Here is an 18,215-nt window from a genome sequence, read left to right on the forward strand (position 1 = left end):
GGCATGACGCTCAAGGCGCGAGCTCCGAGAGGAGGAACCAGCAGTCTGAGCTCCCCAAAAGGAGTTCGAATTCTCCCTTTGACCCCGAGCCTTATTAGGAGCGCAAAGGGCAACAACCCGAAGTAGCCCACCCCAGGGCAGTTCGAGCCACACCTCTATTCGAACTCAAGACTTCACCTCGCACACCACTCCAGCACTTCATCTCCAGGATGCCGAACTGAACAACCGTACCTGACCTGGCACCAAAGGAGTCTGTATCCTGAGGTGGCGCACCTAACTAACTTAGGATCTGACGCTTGACAGCCGCACTTCAATGGCCACCTGCCACCGCCACCTCCGGTCACAAAGATGGCTCCAACAAAGAGAGCAGTGGCGGTTGTCTGCCCCAATAGAGGTGATGACACCCGAACTGGTAGAAGTACAGAGGTAATGATACCCGACCTGACAGGTGCTTGGGAGTGAGTGCGCGAAGTGGTTATAAAAGGCTCTCTTCCCCCCCAAGAAGGAGGTATGTGATAACTTTGCGCCATCTGGTTTTTTATCTTGCCTTTGAGGAAATACTAACTTGAGATTCGGAGCACTCTCACCGGGTTCCTCCCCGGAGATTACTCACTTTCTTCTCCGTTTCAGGGACCTTTTGCTCCAGCCAGAGGCAATCGTTAACAGTTAGGACTGGTCGGATTGCGCTCCATCAATCGGCGCCGTCTGTGAGAAGACTAACTTGAACTTCGGAGCACTCTCACTGGGTTCCTCCCCGGAGATTACTCGTTTTTTTTCTCTATTTCAGACACCTTTTGCTCCAACCAGAGGCAAGATCATTGACAGCTATGACCGACCGAATTACGCTCCATCAAAATCCGATCTCCCCAAAACCACATTGTATGGAGACCAAATCTCCTCACTAAATGCTCTTCATAGTTTACACGGACCTTATATGCACACCCGACCGTGCATTGAAAACATCTTTCATGAATAATAATTCATAAATAGTTGTTCCCAATGATTTCAGATCTACAGCCCACTAGGGGGTGCCCACTACGTCTCACAGCACATACCCACCGTGTATTAAAAACATAGAGATGTGCTGTGGGGCGTTGTGGGGCGCAAACGCAAACTCATTCCCGATACATGGTGGAATGTATCTGTGAGGTGAACCCTGCAAATAGCGGATCCGGTCTCTATTGGATGAGGTCTTCCGCTGTAGCCCCAGAAAACGAGTTGGATCACCTGCCAACAAAAGTGTAACGTCTTTTATTGGCCATGATCCGGATTCCTACGAAACAACCCAATCCCCGTAGAGAAGGAGAAAATTACCCATATCAATTCTCAGATTTTCATTTTCTGGAGTGTGTTATTCCACTCGTAAGTTGCCCCATTGATGAATTTTGCGTCTCGCTCCTTCTTTACCTCTCTGTTACACTTCACCGAGCAAAAAAATCTCCACAACGGAAGAACCTTGCACGCTCAGATCGTCAAATCGGGTTTGAGCTTGGACCTTTTCCTTGCCAACAGTCTTGTCAACTTCTACGCCAAGTGCGGCCACTTGGTTCAAGCCCAGCTCCAATTCGAAGAGATAGACAACAAAGATGTCATCTCATGGAACTGTCTCATCAATGGCTACTCTCAGCAGAGCAGCCCAGAGGGTTCTTCCCTTGTTGTGCAGTTGTTTCAGCGTATGAGAACAGAGAATGTAATCCCCAACGCCCACACTTTAGCCGGTATCTTGACCACTGCGGCGAATTTGTCAGATGCTTCGTTTGGGCAGCAGGCTCATTGCGTTTCCATTAAGATAGCGAATTCTTGGGATATTTTTGTGGGTTGCTCCCTGATCAATATGTATTGTAAATCGGGTTTTGTATTGGAGGGCCGCCGCGTGTTTGACAGAATGCCCGAGAGGAACTCTGTTTCGTGGACTACAATGATTTCAGGATATGCTGTTGAGAGACTCACAGCGGAAGCTATGCTGCTGTTTAAATTAATGCGTTGTGAAGAGGGGGACGAGAATGAGTTTGTCTTTACCAGTATTCTTAGTGCATTGGTGCTTCCTGAACATATTGACAATGTCAAGCAAGTCCATAGTGTTGCACTTAAAAACGGCTTGGTATCATTTTTGTCTGTGAGGAATGCCCTTGTGACAAGTTATACAAAGTCTGGGAATTCAAATGATGCGCTTGGAATGTTTGAGTCCTCAACCGATAGGAACACCATTACGTGGTCCGCAATGATCACAGGCTATGCCCAAACCGGCAATTCTGAGGATGCTTTGTGCTTGTTTTCCAAGATGCAATCTTTTGGGATTAGACCTAGTAAATTCACCTTTGTTGGGGTCCTCAATGCTTGCAGTGACATTGGTGCAGTTAGAGAAGGAAAGCAAGTGCATGACTATTTATTGAAATTGGGGTTTGAATCCCAAGTGTTCATAAGGACCGCATTGGTTGACATGTATGCAAAATGTGGTTGTGTCGTTGATGCTCGAAAGGGGTTTGATCAGTTACAAGATCCTGATATTGTGTTGTGGACGTCAATGATAGGAGGGTATGTACAAAATGGAGAGTACGAAGAGGCTCTGAGTTTATATGGTAGAATGGATATGGAGGGGATATGGCCTAATGAACTGACCTTGGCCAGTGTCATAAGAGCATGTTCAAGCCTTGCAGCTTTGGAGCAAGGGAAACAAATCCACGCCCGCACAATTAAGCTTGGGTTTGGTTTAGAAATCCCAATTGGAAGTGCACTATCAACCATGTATGCAAAATGTGCGGACCTTGAAGATGGAAGCCTTATCTTTAGAAGGATGCCCTGTAGGGATGTGGTTTCATGGAATTCAATGATATCCGGACTCTCTCAAAATGGATGTGGTAAAGAGGCTCTAGATCTGTTTGAAGAAATGCGCATGGAAGGCACAAAGCCAGACTATGTAACATTTGTCAACCTTCTTTCAGCTTGTAGCCACATGGGTTTGGTGGAGAGAGGTTGGGCCTACTTCAAGTCTATGTTTAGTGAATATGGGATGGCACCAAGGGTGGAGCATTATGCTTGCATGGTTGATATCCTTAGCCGTGCTGGAAAGCTCAATGAAGCCAAAGAATTAATTGAATCAGTTTTCTCCGAGTATGAGATGTGCCTATGGCGTATTTTGTTGGGTGCTTGCCGGAACTATCGAAACTTTGATATCGGAGCATACGCAGGGGAAAGGCTAATGAAACTGGGAACGCAGGATTCATCTGCTTATGTTTTGTTGTCTAGTATCTATTCTGCCTTGGGTAGGTGGGAAGACGTCGAACGGGTAAGAGGAGTGATGAGACTTCGAGGGGTGAACAAAGAGCCTGGGTGTAGCTGGATAGAGATAAAGAGTAGAGTTCATGTATTTGTAGTTGGGGACCAATTGCACCCACAAATTGGTGATATACATGAAGAAGTAAAAAGGTTAACCAAGCAAATGAAAGATGAAGGATACCAACCTTCCTTGGATTCGGTATATCGTCGCTTTACTTGCTCTGAGACGACAAGAAGTTATAATTAAAATTTTTTATATCCAATTCTCACGCCAAACTGTTGGCATTTTTTTTCCATGCATTGGTTTAACACAAATAATCATCAAATAAAAACTTTTTTGATAATCAAATAAACTGTATTATATCCCTGCACCCCAAAGAAATGGTAGAAAGGGTTCAAATATGCTATCCACAAGACATTACAGCTGTTCATTAGAAATATTTCTCTGCTCATTTATGCTACATTTGGTTTAAAGGAAAATGTATGGAAAGGAAGGGAAAGATAGGAAAACCATTACAAACCTTGTATAGGTTTTCCTGATTTTTCCTTCCTTTCCCTATCTTTTCCTTCAAATAAAACATAACCTTATGGGAAAATGTTTTCCCAAAAAGAAACATATTTCCTTTTCCATCTATCAAGGAGTTTTGGCTTGAACCCACATTTCCTTCTAAATCATCTGGATGGTGTTTGGAAGCGTGGGCGTTGACCGAACCCACATTTCCTTCTAAGGTGATTTTCATCACTATTTTTCATGTATGTGCTGACAGGTAAGCCCCACATAGATACATGTAATCGCCAATCAGTCAATCGTTGGGGGAAACGGTAAATGCCAAATTTGATGTTTTCATGCATCGGTGGGGTTTCGATTAATGAGGTATGCTCGATTTTTTAATAAATATCTGAACCAAATAATGAAATATATGGGCATTTGTTGAAATGCCTATGTAGATCTGACGTGGCACCGTTTTTTGAAAAATGGCCACAGTTCCAAACATCCCCCTAGTTGGCATTTTTTCTTTCCCCATTGGAATTATTTGTTTTGACAGAAATTTGGGATTGCTAGAAAATTTGATTTAAGCTGAGAAAATCTGGAGAATGCATCCTGAATTTCTTACTGGATGTTTTCAACATGGACTCTGAAATTACTAGGCCATGACAGAAAAATACAGGCAGTGTTTGGCATTGATGCCATTTTCTGAGAAAACGGTGTTACATAGGCACCACATCAGAAAAAAGCGGTGCTTTAAAAAATGACCTCTTATTTGATACCGTTTTTCTAGAAAAAAACATTGCTTCGGACCACATCTTGAAAATTGAGAAAGTATGGCCTGAAAAAACATCAAATTCGATATTTTCTCAGAAAACGGTACTTTCAACTTAGACATACCCAGCACCATTTTTATAAGAAAATGGTTCTATGTTCCTAGTACCGATGCCAAACACCTACATAATTGTAGCTCGACTTGTGCATTTCAGCACTGGGGTCAAGATTATATGAATGTATTAGAGAATTCAAATGCTGTGTATTTCAAATATTTAACACATTAAATCAAAATTTTAACCATCATGTTAAAGACATGCTCTAATTAATTTTCATCGATTCATGTTTCAATCTATATTTTTAGATTTTAGAAGAAAGGTAGCCCATCCCCTATCCCCAACCCTGGTGGCAATGAAATTTTCAAAAGATGCACCTAACAAGTTGCCTTACCTATAAAAAAAAAAAAAAGAGTTGGAAAGGTGGTCAAATTGTATGGACCAAACAATGGTTAAGAAAGGGAAAATTTCCGATTACTTTGGGTCTAATGCCACTTTCATCCCCGAATTTAACTATGTATAAAGAAGAATACAACCAATATGTATTATGTACATGAACTAATGAATTTTGGTAAAAAAAAAAAAAGAAATTAAAGAAAGAATGGTTGAATATCTATTTACACCATCATCAGCGCATCATTGCTCTGAACTCGTCGAAGCTAAGCATGCCATCCCCATTCAGATCAAACGACTTAATTATATCCTTACACTGCCCTATCGTCCTTGACTCACCGAGGCGACTCATCATCCGCTTCAAACTCGTAGGCGTTATAAACCCCGACCCCTCCATCTCATACATCCCAAACGCCTCCCTTAAGTCCTTCTGCCTCTCCTCCTCCCCACTCGCCTCCATCAACTTAACAAAATCATCGTACCCAAACAAGCCGTCCCCGTCCGAGTCTGATGATTCCACGGCTGCCTCGGCCTCCTCCGTCGACATTTCCCCACCCACCATTCTCACGCAACTCTGCAGCTCCTCTGGTGAGATTTTCCCGTCGCCGTTCTCGTCCAAGTACCGAAACACACGATCTAATTCACCGCATTTTGGGGCGTTGGGCTTGACCGAAAGAGTACGTTTGTCTGATTTCTTGGGCGAGAGCTTGCGGCATAGTTTCTGGAAAGCTGATGACTTGGGAGACGACGAACCTGGTTGTCTGTCCGTGGAGTCTCGAACATGTGAAGTCGAATAATGAGGCTCATTATTCGTCATAATGAAGAGGGAAAAACTGAGTGAAAACGACTCGGGATAGCTCTACAGCTGAAAATTCAGATGGGTATGTATCCCTGAATTTCAAATGGGTAGTTGGTCGCAAGCTTTCTTTGAAGGAAAACTTAACAAATCGAGATGGGTATTGTGAATTTGGCTTTTCGAAAATCGACTAATCGACTAATCGAGTAACTGGTGACAAGCTTTTATATAGAGAGAGGAGGCCTGAACCAAGAAGATAGGGGAGAAAAATGGATAAAGTCGATATTAAAGAGATGAATATCCTTGTTTTGCAAACAAGTTTCGACGTCGGATAGTCTGATGATATTGCAGAGAACATTGTTTTAGCTTTCGTTATATAACTCCCGTGGGCGGTTTGCAGCTGTTTCGATCGGTGCTTTTCCCACGTCTTGGAAATGGAGGGGAAATTTCGCAGTCGGAGATGGATCGTGGAAGACCTAGAAGTTCGATTCTATCCATATCGAGAGGTACAAAAAGGGAAAGAGAAAGACCACCTGCTTGTTGTGGCTGTGGTTCGGTTTATACGTTCGTCGGTACTCGGTTGCGGATTCGCCGCCAAGGACTTTCTTTGCTACGACATTGTTTCAGCGCAGCGCTAAAACAGAAAAATCAAAGCCGTCGATGTGGTGAAAACTCGGAATCTGGGAGGAAGATCGGTGAGTGGGGCCACCGAAGGGCGTTGTAGAAAATAATAAGAAGTTGGAAGTTTTAACTACCCAGAGAAAAGAACCGACGTAGAAAGCGTGTCATGTACGCGCCCCGGTCAACTGAACGAAGAGAATGGTATGACTTTTGTATAAATATATAATATACAATTCAGGCGGCCGTAGACGTGAAGAGTGATGACGTTGTCTTTTTCATCGTGTGGAACGGGATCTCAACTGGGCGGGTTATTCGGATAGGGGTCGGATCTGTTCACAAGTCACAACAAAATACTTTTTCGATACGTTTTAATATCATCTTTGTCCAAATATTAGTGCTGTCAACGGGTCATTGAAACAGGGTAGAACCGGAATCAATCTGACAGAAAACGTTAAGGTATGAAATCGTACCTTGTAATTTTAAAATTAAATTTAACCGATCGGTTTTTGGGATAATTGGGTTTGATTAATTGACCCGATTAATCTTGAAACGACAATTTGCCCAATGGGTTCGGATCCAACGGTCAGATCTGACCCATTGACGGTTCTGACACATTTTACTTTTTTTTTTTTTTGAAAATTCTCGATAGATAACCTGTATTTTAAATCAAGTATCAATATTCAAACTTTAAAACACAATAATCTAATATCCAAACTTTTGAAATGCAATAATATAATACTTGTATTAATAAACCGTCAGCTATATATATCACGTGACTTCATATCCAATTTGAGACATTTGTAAATGCCAAAATTATCTTTACACACTGTTCATCATCTTGTTTATGGTACTGAGACCATTGTTGAACCAGCGTGGTCTCCAGTCTACTGATTCACGTACCTTCTAGTTAATCTCTCTCTTTGTTCTTCAACCGATCGATATTGTTCAATATTCATGAATTTGGGCACGTGTAATATTTTTCTAGTCGAAAAGAAAAAATTATACAGATAATTTACAGGAGTTTGGAGTTGTTGTGCAGGGAAATATATACAAAACAAGAATAATCTAAGAATTTAAGCAAACCATCCTCATCATGTTCACACTTCACCGGGACTGATGACTAATCAATTAACTCAACAATTTCGAGAAACTTAACATCTAATAACCAATTGAAATAACAACGTATCTCCAACATTCTCCGCCCCAAGTCTTCCCCTTTCACCTCTCTCTTTCTCTCTCTCAAACGAAAAGAAGACAAGAGAACAAAGAGAAATTAAGATTGAAAAACAAATCAGATATGCATAGATTAATACTAGTTGGGTAATACAGAAGTAAACGAAAATAAAGTCTCTCATGTGAATAAGGAGATACGATCATGGTTGAAAAATCAGGTTTCGACTTCGTCGAGTCATGGAGACTGGGAGAGGTTTGAATTTTGATGACACTCAGACCAAGTCAGAACTCAAAACATGAAGCAATGACTTATGGGGAGTCGATGCTCACCAGTCGCATCATCGATCTTAATGTAGTACAACTAGCTCATTACGAAGTAGAGGAGGGTGCAAGGCTCAGATGTAGATCAACTCCAACGTCCACCTCCGGCATTCTCCCGGAAAACTGAATTATCGATAGAGCAGGGCGTGGACGAACGTCGGGATCCACAGGAAATTGGGGTGGGCGAGAGACGTAAAGCCAAGAAGGAAGCCGGGGAGAAGATTACGACGACGGCATCGGTGGTGGTGATGCATAGTACTCGGTCGGAGAGTGGAGTTGAGCAGCTGCACTGATGCCCAATGGCAAACCTGAGTATAAGAAGGGCCCTGACTACACTGCGTGGGGATTAAGAAGTGGGGAGACTGTGGTTGAGAACCGCCGATTGCTTTGGAATTGGGCTCGCTTTGCTCGTTACCTCTCCTTCTTATGAGCGTTTTGATGGCCTCCGACTCCCTGAGAATTCCCAAATTCGCGTCCACAGTACTGGCATTCGAATTTCCTACTGTTTTCTGGAAACAGCTTACAACTGGAGATCACGGTTGAGACTGTCGTTGAACCAGCTCCCGTTGTAAGCTCTGCAACCAATTCGAATACAACCAAGAAGGAGAAGAATGTAGCAGACTAGAGATCTTTGGTGAGGAAGGGAGTGCTACTATTAAAATAGAGAGAATTTTTCCAGAGTTAAAATAATAACCTTCGCACGCATTCGCTGTTGATGCAGCTGTTCACTCCGTATCCGTTTTGGCCACCAGTTTCTGGGTCAAAAGACGGTTTAATTGTCTGTAGGTGCTCAACCTCTCTCTCTATAATTGTTGTAGACTTACAGGCTTACAGATTGCAAATGGTTGATATTTGATAAAGAAAATTAGATGACATTTAAAAGACATTTGTATCTTTTTCTGTGACACTTTACATACTATATTGTGCATTTCGAAAATTCGGGCACTAGATTATTTTAATGTTTGAATACTAAATTGGCATGTGGCCTAAATTACAGGTACCTATCGGAAATTTTATTTTATATATATAACAGTAACGTGAGACTGGAACTCATCACGGTGAATTCCATCATTTGGGTAACCGGTCATGCCCCAACCTATACCCCTAATCTGTTTCTTATGCACCTTACACCGGGTTCACACTCACATTCCACCCTGAGAATATCTATCCAATATGGAAGATGTTCCCTATGTGCGGCTAAGACATGCCGTGAGATTGACGTGAGACGTACGTATAAAGGGTAGATCCGGTCTCCATCTTATGGTCGTCGGATCGTGCTTTTTTTTTTTTTTTGTGTGTGATGATGATTTTGGATGAGGTTTGTTGTATTTGAGATTTCCATAACATGAATTCGTTTTTCTTTTATAATAATAATTTTCATATTTAACGTATTCACCCGTATTGCCCCATTTCGTGTTCCTGACTCGTTGACATCCAGTAGTGAATACCTATACTTGTCTGCTTATGTGTGCAGCTGAAGTTGTCTCTTTAAGGATGGGTATGAGATGGGATCTGATGCTAATATGAGGTGGAATATAATCTCTCATCCCTTAAAGATGGCTATGAGATGGGACCTGACCCGTTGACATCTCATCACTACTTGGATTACATATGAAACAAAAGATATTCTATTTTTATAACTTTCACTAGTTTTTCTAGAAGGGGGTTAACATAGATTCCAAATTTCCTCCTCAACTAATGCGCTTTAATCCACCTATAGTCATGGTTCATATATCAAGAAAGAACAGAAGCACTTTCAAAAGAGTTGCTAAAATAATAATTATTAACAACAGTAGATTCAAATCCAGAAGTTTCAGACTTTTAGACCGATTGGTCTTACTAATGTCCTTTACCAGGTGGTTACTAAAATTCTCACTCACATATGAGATCCCTACTCCCAATATTGTTAATCCCAATGCAAAATACCTTTATGGTTCTTCATGGAATTCCTTGTAGTTTTATTCATCCCAATGCAAAATACCCCCTTGTGTTATGGGATTTGTGACAAAAACCCTCTGTAGTCTATTTGTTTCGCCACAAAGACCCCTGCTATATTATCACCGTGAGACAAAGATTCCTTTTTATTAGCCGTTGACATCTGATCTTGCAATAATTTTTAATCTTCACATTATTTTTGCAACTATTCGAACAATTGGAAGAAAAACATCATCTTCCCGACGGGCGATAATCCCTTTTACCTCAGATTCCGGGACAACAATCCACTTATGAATAATGTCATACCATAAACAAGGGAATCTACCGGCGGGATTGCGAGTGGTTTGTAAGCATCTAGGCAAGAGCCGATTGGCATCTTCTGCGGTGGCAGCGGTGCAGCCAGTGGGTTTTCAGGCAAGAAGATGCGATGATTCACTGCTGCAGCAGCAGGACGGGATCCAGAGCGCCATTCTTCACTGCAAGAAGTCGTTTAATGCTTCCAGAGGTATAGATCTGGTCTCGTTATAATCTACTTTTTTCAGACTTAACCATGAACACATTTCAACTGTTCAAGTCTGTTAATTCAATTCTGATATTCTCTTCCCCAGATTCAGAGACTTCTCTTCTGTCGCGGTGTGCGAGTGATCCTTCTCACGAAATGTCTATTTGTTCGTCGAGAAATTCTTCCGAGGGTGGAAATGACGATCGGAGGTGAAGCCCCGCTTAACAGTTTAGGTCGAGAAAGAGAGAGAGGCGGGAAGTTGTCTAGACTCTGTTTTCTTTCTTTCTTTCTTTAAAAATTTTGTAAGAAAAAGGAAATTGTGTTATTAATGAGCCATGGTTGTTTTGATGGGGTAGGTGGAGATGTAGGTCAGTCACAGTAGCCACTACTCATCAGTTTCTTCAACTTCATGTAAAGAAGCCATCTGTCTGTGAAGATAGTTATTTCTTCTGATCTGTTGTGCAAGCAGAGGCAGAGAGAGTAGTATTTGAACCAGAGATGAGATCTTAATTCTTAACGCCTATGATTTTAAACAGAAAAGTAGAATTATGTATTAATAATAAGTCCATTAAAGCAATTTGCAATATTTTCTTTTTAGTTTTTCCCGCTCTGCGAATCAACGGCAGGACAAAATGTTGTCTTATGCAAATCTTTGGGAAGGGGAAGAAGAGAGATGGGGGGAGAGAGAGAGGGAGAGAGAGAGAGAAATGTGAAGGAATTTGATGTTGTTAACATTGCTTTTTTCCCAATTGACTGAATAGTTATTACAAGGATAGTATGGGAATTAAAAAATATTGTAAAGCGGATTTCAATGAAAACCTAACGAAAAGGGATCTTTGTCGCAAAACAAAATACATGGGGGTCTTTGTCACAGACCCCATAGTAAGGGGGGGTCTATGTAATTTACCCTTATTTATTTTATGTTTGGTTTTTTTTGTTACAGCTTCCCCTCAAGGGTTTCAAATTTGGGACAATTAATTGTAAGATTAACCATATATTATTTGTAGATGATATTTTGAATTTTGGTAGAGCCTTAGTTAATGAGTTGGATATTATCAATCATTACCTTTCTTGTTTTAATGATGTTTTGAAAGAGTTGATGTATAGAGCAAAACATCTTGGAACTTATTTTGATGCAGTGAAGAAGAGTAATGAGACTTGGTTGGGTTGATAATGAAGGTAGATTTGGCCCGACCCCTTGGCTGTGCGACACGTGGAAGAAGATGGGTTGACCTGGCAGGAGCGCCAGGTCAGCACGGTGATGTAGCACGGCCATATTCCAAAGAGGAGCCCGAGCTCCCGAGCTCCCCAAAAGGGACCCACACTGCTTGGGAGTGAAACCCGAGTTCTCCATAAAGGATCTCGAGGCTAACAGCGAACCCCACGAGGGGCAAGGCCCGGACTAGTCCACCTTGTGTCAGTTCGAACCATATGACAGCGCTTCGGGATAGTAGGACCTACACATTCGAACTCAAGACTTCACCTCGCACACCACTCCAGCACCTCGGCTCCAGGTCGCATGACTGTGAAACCATGTCTGACAGATCCGTACTCTGAGGCAACACGCCTGACTGGTCTGGGTTTGACAGATGGCAATCACGTCGTAACGACCACCTACCACCGCCATCTCAGTTGTGGCAGAGACGACCCTGATAGAAAAGATAGTGGCGGTTATGCCTGCCCCCCACAGAGGCGGTTATACTTAACTTGGCAGAAATTTGGGAGTAAGTGTACCAAGTGGCTATAAAAGGCCTTCCTCCCCCAGAGAAAGAGGTATGTGATATTTGTGCTTTCTGGTCTTGAAATCCCTTATTTTCCCTTGCCTTCTCAAAAGTATTAACTTGAGCATAAGAGTGTTCCTACCGGGTTCCCCCCTGGAAATCTCTAGTGTCTTCCTTGTTTCAGGCATCTTCAGCTCCGACGAGGTAAGGTTACCGACAGCTAGGACCGACCGGATTGTGCACCATCATTTGGCGTCGTTTGTGGGAAGACTTCAAAAGGCCTCCCTTAACCTTTAACTCTCTCTCAAAGAAACCTTAGCATCCATGGCTTCCTCCAGCAGTAACAGGCACAACGCTGACTTGAGTGTTGTAGGGGAACACCCTCAGCCCGCCACTATGTGCATCGAATAGTTCACCCTCCCCCCTCTCGGTGGACGGAATCCCTAACCTCAATGCGCCGAGCACAGTGGCACTTGTGAATGTCCCCCTTCCCCTCCCCCTATTGAGACAACCTTCGTCGAACCGACCGTTGTCCCTCTGGCGACCAGCCAGAATCAGCTTGATGACTTAATACAATGCATGCGGGCCATGCAAGCCCCAAATGCAACAATTCCAGCAACATCATCTCCATCAGCAGCAAGTACTACACCACATTTCTCAGTATCACTACCAACAGCAGTTCCCCCAACTACCTCTGAACCAACCGCAGCTCCCACCTCGACACCCTGTTGTCAAGCCGGTCAAGCCCTCTCCTCAGGGCGGGCACCTTCACCGAGGGGAAGCTTCCCAGCCTCAGAATCCCTCCAAAAGCCAAGCCTCGTCCCCTGGCAGGAGGGAGAGACTAACCACCCCCGCCTCGTAGCTCGTCGGCGGATCAGGAACCTCCCAGCCAATCAGTCAACACCTCGGCACTCTAAGTTCGGGCTCCCACTTGCAAAGAACCAATTCGGCGTCCTGGCCGTGGACTACCACCAATAGTCCGGGCCCACTGAGCCCGGCAACACCGAGGCAAGCAGCGCCAATACTAGGCCTTCCAAGCAGCAACGAAGGCGCCTACGAGGTCGCCGAACTACCACCTGTGTCCTGCCCGACCTCCGAGGCAAAGAAGAAGCAAGCTTAGACGAGGTAAAAGTTGCCCCTATTCTTTCAGTCCCTTCCCCCCTGTCATCAGAACTCCTCACAGTCCCCATGCCCAAAGATTTCAAACTCCCTCTGCTAGACAAGTATGATGGGTCCTTTGACCCCAGTGACCATGTCGATGCCTTCCAGTCCCAAATGCGCCTGGCGAGGGCCAGCGAATCTTGCATGTGTGTGGCCTTCACTACCACCTTCAGGGGAGTGGCCCGCACCTGGTACAGGAACCTGGTCCCCGGGTCTATAAGGAGTTAGATCCAGTTTGTGCAAGTCTTCACCGTGCACTTTGTCACCAACAAGCGGTGCTCCCGAACCGAGGAGAGCCTCCTTGGGATAGTCCAGAGGGAAGAAGAGACCATCCGGGGCTATATCAAGCGGTTCAATGACATGTGCTTACAAATACCGTGCCTAGACCCCGCAGTACAGCTCGCAGCAGGCAAGAGGGGTATGATGCACAAGGAGCTCAAGTGGCACATGGTGGTCAACCAGCCCGCGACCATAGTTGAATTCCTTAAGCTCGCGGATAGATTCATAAGAACAGATGAGGAGATCAACCAAAGGACTGAAAGCGGGATTGAAAAAAGAAAGAGGGAAGGCGAACCCTCCAACCAAGGTGACAGGAGAAAGAAAGACTCAGCTCGGGGGACGAAACCGAGTCAGCCATCCCGAGCTCCCATAGCAGGTCGGGCGAACTACACGCCCTTAAATGCAAAGTGGGCTAAGATCTTGATGACGATCAAAGATGCCCTGTACGTAAAGTGGCCACCTCGTCTGAAAGGGAACCCGAACGAGAGGAATAAAAACTTGTATTGCAGTTTTCATAGAGACCATGGTCATAGCACCGAACATTGTAATAATCTTCGTGACGAGATAGAGGAACTTATCCGTCGCGAGTATCTAAGAAATTTTGTACAGCATAATAATAATAATAATAATAATAATAATAATAATAATAATAATAATAATAAAATAATAATAATAATAATAATAAGACATGTCGGTAGGGGGAGCACACCAGAGATGCTCTTGAGTCCAGCAGCCGGCCAGCCGAACAATCACAAAAGTAGCCCCTAGAGGAAAGGCCAGTTTGGGGAACAATCCACGTGATCGTTGGAGGATCGATCGTAGTAGGATGCACCTCGACAACAGCTCAGGCATCAACCCATGAGGCCGCCAGAGAGGAATAAAATCCCCCAAAGCGGCCTAGGATGGAAGACTCCATATTCTTCACCGATGACGATGCGCACGGGGTTCACTACCCCCACGATGACACACTTGTCATAAAGGTAAAGATCAATGACTTCGAAGTCCGGCGCGTACTCGTCGACTCCAGCAGTTTGGCGGACATCCTTTTTAAAGCGGCCTTCGACAAACTCTAGTTTCGAGAGAGTGACTTGAAGCCCGTGAACACCCCGTTGGTTGGTTTCAGCAGAGAAGAGGTCAGACCCCTGGGAAAGGTCACAGTACCTGTGGAAGTCGACACGTGGCCTAGCATGGTAAGACTCAGGCACAACTTCTTGGTGGTTGCGGCCCCCTCCGCCTACAATGTCATAGTAGGTCGGCTGATCACTCATGCCTTAAAGGCCATGGTGTCCACTTACTATTTAGCTATGACGTTCCCCACGGACTTTGGTATTGGGGTAGTGCGGGGCAACCAACTTGAGTCCCGCAAGTGCTACGTTGCCGCCCTCAAGGGAAAGGCCAAGGTAACTAGCGACCTCGGACTGGAGTGACCGGTGGAGTAGAACGAGGAGCGAGCTGCACCAACGGAGGAAACTGTTCCCATCCCTGTCTCAGCAGAGGACCCAACTAGATCACTTCAGGTCAGTGCTTCCCTGGAAGAGCCCTTGCGGTCCAAATTGGTACGCTTCTTACTCAGTAACTTAGATGTTTTCGCTTGGTCCACAGCAGAAATGTCCGACATAGACCCTAACCTCAAAACTCACAAGTAGACCTGTTCATGGGCCGGGTGGCCTGACGGCCCGGCCCGACCCGGTCCCCGGATGGGCTTGAACAGGTATATAGGCTCGTGGGCTTAACCTCAGGCCAAAAAGCCCGGTACGCAATAAATTCGAGTCGGGCTTGAGATTTGCCAAAATAGCCCGGCCCGACCTATAAATAAACCTAAAAACCTTAGTTGAATACCCCTCTTTTTTTCACCTCTTTCCCTTCTTTTTCCAACCAAATTCTTCTTCTCTACATCCTCTTTCCCTTCTTTATATATATTTTTTAATATAAATAAATTTTGAATTTATATATTTATTTAATGTAAATAAATTCTAATTTATATTGATTATTGAATAGGGAAATTTTCTAATTTTTTTATTATGTCGGGCTTCAGGCTCGAGCTCGGGCCTAACATATTTCTGTTAATGAAGAGTAAAAGCCCGGCTTAAGCCCGGCCCGGCCCAGCCCATGAACAGGTCTACTCACAAGCTCAATACTGACCCTGTACTTAGACCCATTAGACAGAAGAAACGCAACCTAGCGCTAGAACGCTGGAAGGCGGTCAATGAGGAGGTCAAGAAGATCCTCGCAACAGACTTCGTAAGGGAAGTTCATTACCAGAACGGGGTTTGAGCTGGGTAGCCAACCCCGTTCTGGTAAAAAAGCGAACGGCAGGTGGCGCATGTGCGTCGACTACACCGACTTGAACCGAACTTGGCCGAAAGATTGCTTCCCCCTCCCCAGAATCAACCGCCTAGTAGACGCGACCTCGGGACACGAGTTGCTAAGCTTCTTGGATGCCTACTCGGGCTACAACCAAATCAGGATGGACCCGGCCGAGGATGAGAAAACTGCCTTCATAACCGAGTTTGGCCTGCTCTGCTACAAGGTTATGCCCTTCGAACTAAAAAATGCTAGGGCAACCTTTCAAAGTCTTGTGAATAAGCTGTTTCAACCCTTAATTGGCACAAAGATAGAGTGTTATGTAGACGACATGGTCGTCAAGACACAATTTTCGCATGAATTAATACAAGATTTGCATTCTGTCTTTCAAATTCTACGTCAATTTAGCATGAAACTAAACCCAAACAAGTGTTTCTTCGGTGTCACCTCGAGTAAGTTCCTAGGGTACATCGTCAACTGGTGTGGTATTGAGGCCAACCCAGATAAAATAAAGGCCATCCTAGATATGAGACCACCCCAAAAAGTAAAAGAGATTCAGAGGTTAAATGGCAGAATAGCCGCTCTGAGTCATTTTATGTCCAAATCGGCAGACTGCTGCCTGCCCTTCTTCAAGGCAATGAAAAGCAAAGGGTTCGAGTGGAACCTGGGATGCCAACTCGTGTTTGACGAGCTCAAAAGATACCTCGCCAGTATCCCAGTTTTGACCTGGCCCGAAGAGGGCGATATTTTAGAACTGTACCTCTCGGCAAGCAACAAAGTGGTCAGTTCAGTATTGATAAAGGAAGTAGATCGAGTCCAACGACCCATCTACCATGTTAGTAAATTATTGCAGGGAGCAGAAACGAGATATCCAGAGATAGAAAATCTAGCCTATGCACTAGTCATTGCGACCCGTAAACTCCGCCCGTACTTACAAGCCCATACCATCATCATCCTCACCGACAAACCCTTGAGGCAAGTATTGCTCAGGCCTAAGGTCTCTGGTCGATTGACAAAGTGGGCCATCGAACTCAGTGAGTACGACCTCCAGTACAAGCCACAAACCGCTATCAAAGCCCAAGCCTTGGCGGATTTTGTTGCAGAATGCACATTCAGCTCCGAGGTCCTTAGCCTGGTTGAGCACGAGGCTCCCAATCTGGGTGAGCTCGGTGCTCCCGAGGCGGTTGAGTCCAAGTACCGTGAAGTCGCACCTAGTTCGGTATCTCTCCTGGTTAGGCCAAGCGCGAACTAAGATGAAGAGCCCTGGATCCTTCACGTAGATGGCTCCTCAAATCAGCAGGGCAGCGGAGCCGGTGTAGTTCTTCACGACCCGAGTGGCACGAAAATGGAGTACGCACTACGCTTCGAGTTCGTGGCATCCAACAATGAGGCAGAATACGAGGCGTTGATAGCTGGGCTAGCCCTGACGCAAGAGGTAAAAGCAAAACACATAGTTATCTGCAACGATTCCCTGCTTGTGGTCAACCAAGTTACAGGCGAATACGAAGCCCACGAGCCAACTATGATTGCCTACTTGGCAAAGGTAAAAGAGGCTCTGCTTAACTTCCAGTCACACTTCATCAAGCAAATCCCGAGGTCAAAGAACGCCGAGGCCGATACCCTGTCCCGATTAGCCAGCACCAGTGACAGCACCATGAGAACTGTGTACATAGAGAACTTACCTCGGCCCATGATGTATGACTATACTTTTATATCTCAATCATAGATAAAAGTTCACATATTGTTCAAGTCCTAACACAATTATATAATACATAAAAAAGACTATCCTCACAAAAATGCCAAGATCTAAATTTTATAATATCCATATAATGTTGGTTGCAAGTGCATCAGATTGAAACATTAATGCACCAAATCAATAATAAAACTACATTCAATAACATTATATATAGATACAGTTCATCTCAATGAAACACAAAATTTATGGAGAATAAGAGATGCCACTATTAACTGATCTCTTGTTTTGTAATAACCTAAAACTATGAAAATAATTACTATTAGTGTTTAGAAGTAAACAAAGCTATTATGTTAATTTACACAAGTAACCATTGAATAGCAAAAGTCATCATCTAAGATGACTATTAAATGACTTACATTTAAGCCTAAAAACATTTTCTTCTTACTTTTTAGTTAAGAGGAGATAAGGAAGTTAATTGAAAGTAAAATTTATTAACCAATCACTAAAGTAACATGCATGCAAACACCCTCTAGGCATGTTGAGCACCTCCACACATTTGTCCAAGAATAAAACAATTGAACAATTTATAATATGTCACAATGTTGCATATGACTAAGGACATGAGTTTTATGCCCTACTTAACAACTGCACACATGATAACATACGGTCCTAGTGGTCAAATGCCCTTATAAGACCTGGGCCTAATTGACAAGCATGTCC

At 44.0% G+C, this 18,215-nt stretch overlaps 2 protein-coding genes and 1 long non-coding RNA gene across 3 annotated transcripts; 2 read left to right on the plus strand and 1 right to left on the minus strand.

Moving 5' to 3' along the window:
- Positions 1–1,043: 1,043 nt before the first annotated feature.
- On the plus strand, positions 1,044–3,553 carry LOC148849634 (Tetratricopeptide repeat (TPR)-like superfamily protein). The gene has a single exon (XM_088950510.1). The coding sequence runs from the start codon at positions 1,379–1,381 to the stop codon at positions 3,521–3,523; it is 2,145 nt and encodes a 714-aa protein (XP_088806636.1). The 5' UTR covers positions 1,044–1,378; the 3' UTR covers positions 3,524–3,553.
- Positions 3,554–5,045: 1,492 nt separating this feature from the next.
- Positions 5,046–6,505, minus strand: LOC148849635 (uncharacterized). Its single transcript, XM_088950512.1, has one exon. The coding sequence runs from the start codon at positions 5,801–5,803 to the stop codon at positions 5,222–5,224; it is 582 nt and encodes a 193-aa protein (XP_088806638.1). The 5' UTR covers positions 5,804–6,505; the 3' UTR covers positions 5,046–5,221.
- Positions 6,506–10,015: 3,510 nt separating this feature from the next.
- LOC148849636 (uncharacterized) lies at positions 10,016–10,874 on the plus strand. The gene is made up of 2 exons (XR_016101474.1): positions 10,016–10,337; positions 10,441–10,874. It is a non-coding gene; the product is annotated as an uncharacterized LOC148849636 (long non-coding RNA).
- Positions 10,875–18,215: the final 7,341 nt, after the last annotated feature.

This window comes from Nelumbo lutea, chromosome 6 (genome assembly GCF_056320005.1).
Source record: "Nelumbo lutea isolate HS-2025 chromosome 6, American lotus-T2T, whole genome shotgun sequence".
Classification (NCBI taxonomy): Eukaryota; Viridiplantae; Streptophyta; class Magnoliopsida; order Proteales; family Nelumbonaceae; genus Nelumbo; species Nelumbo lutea.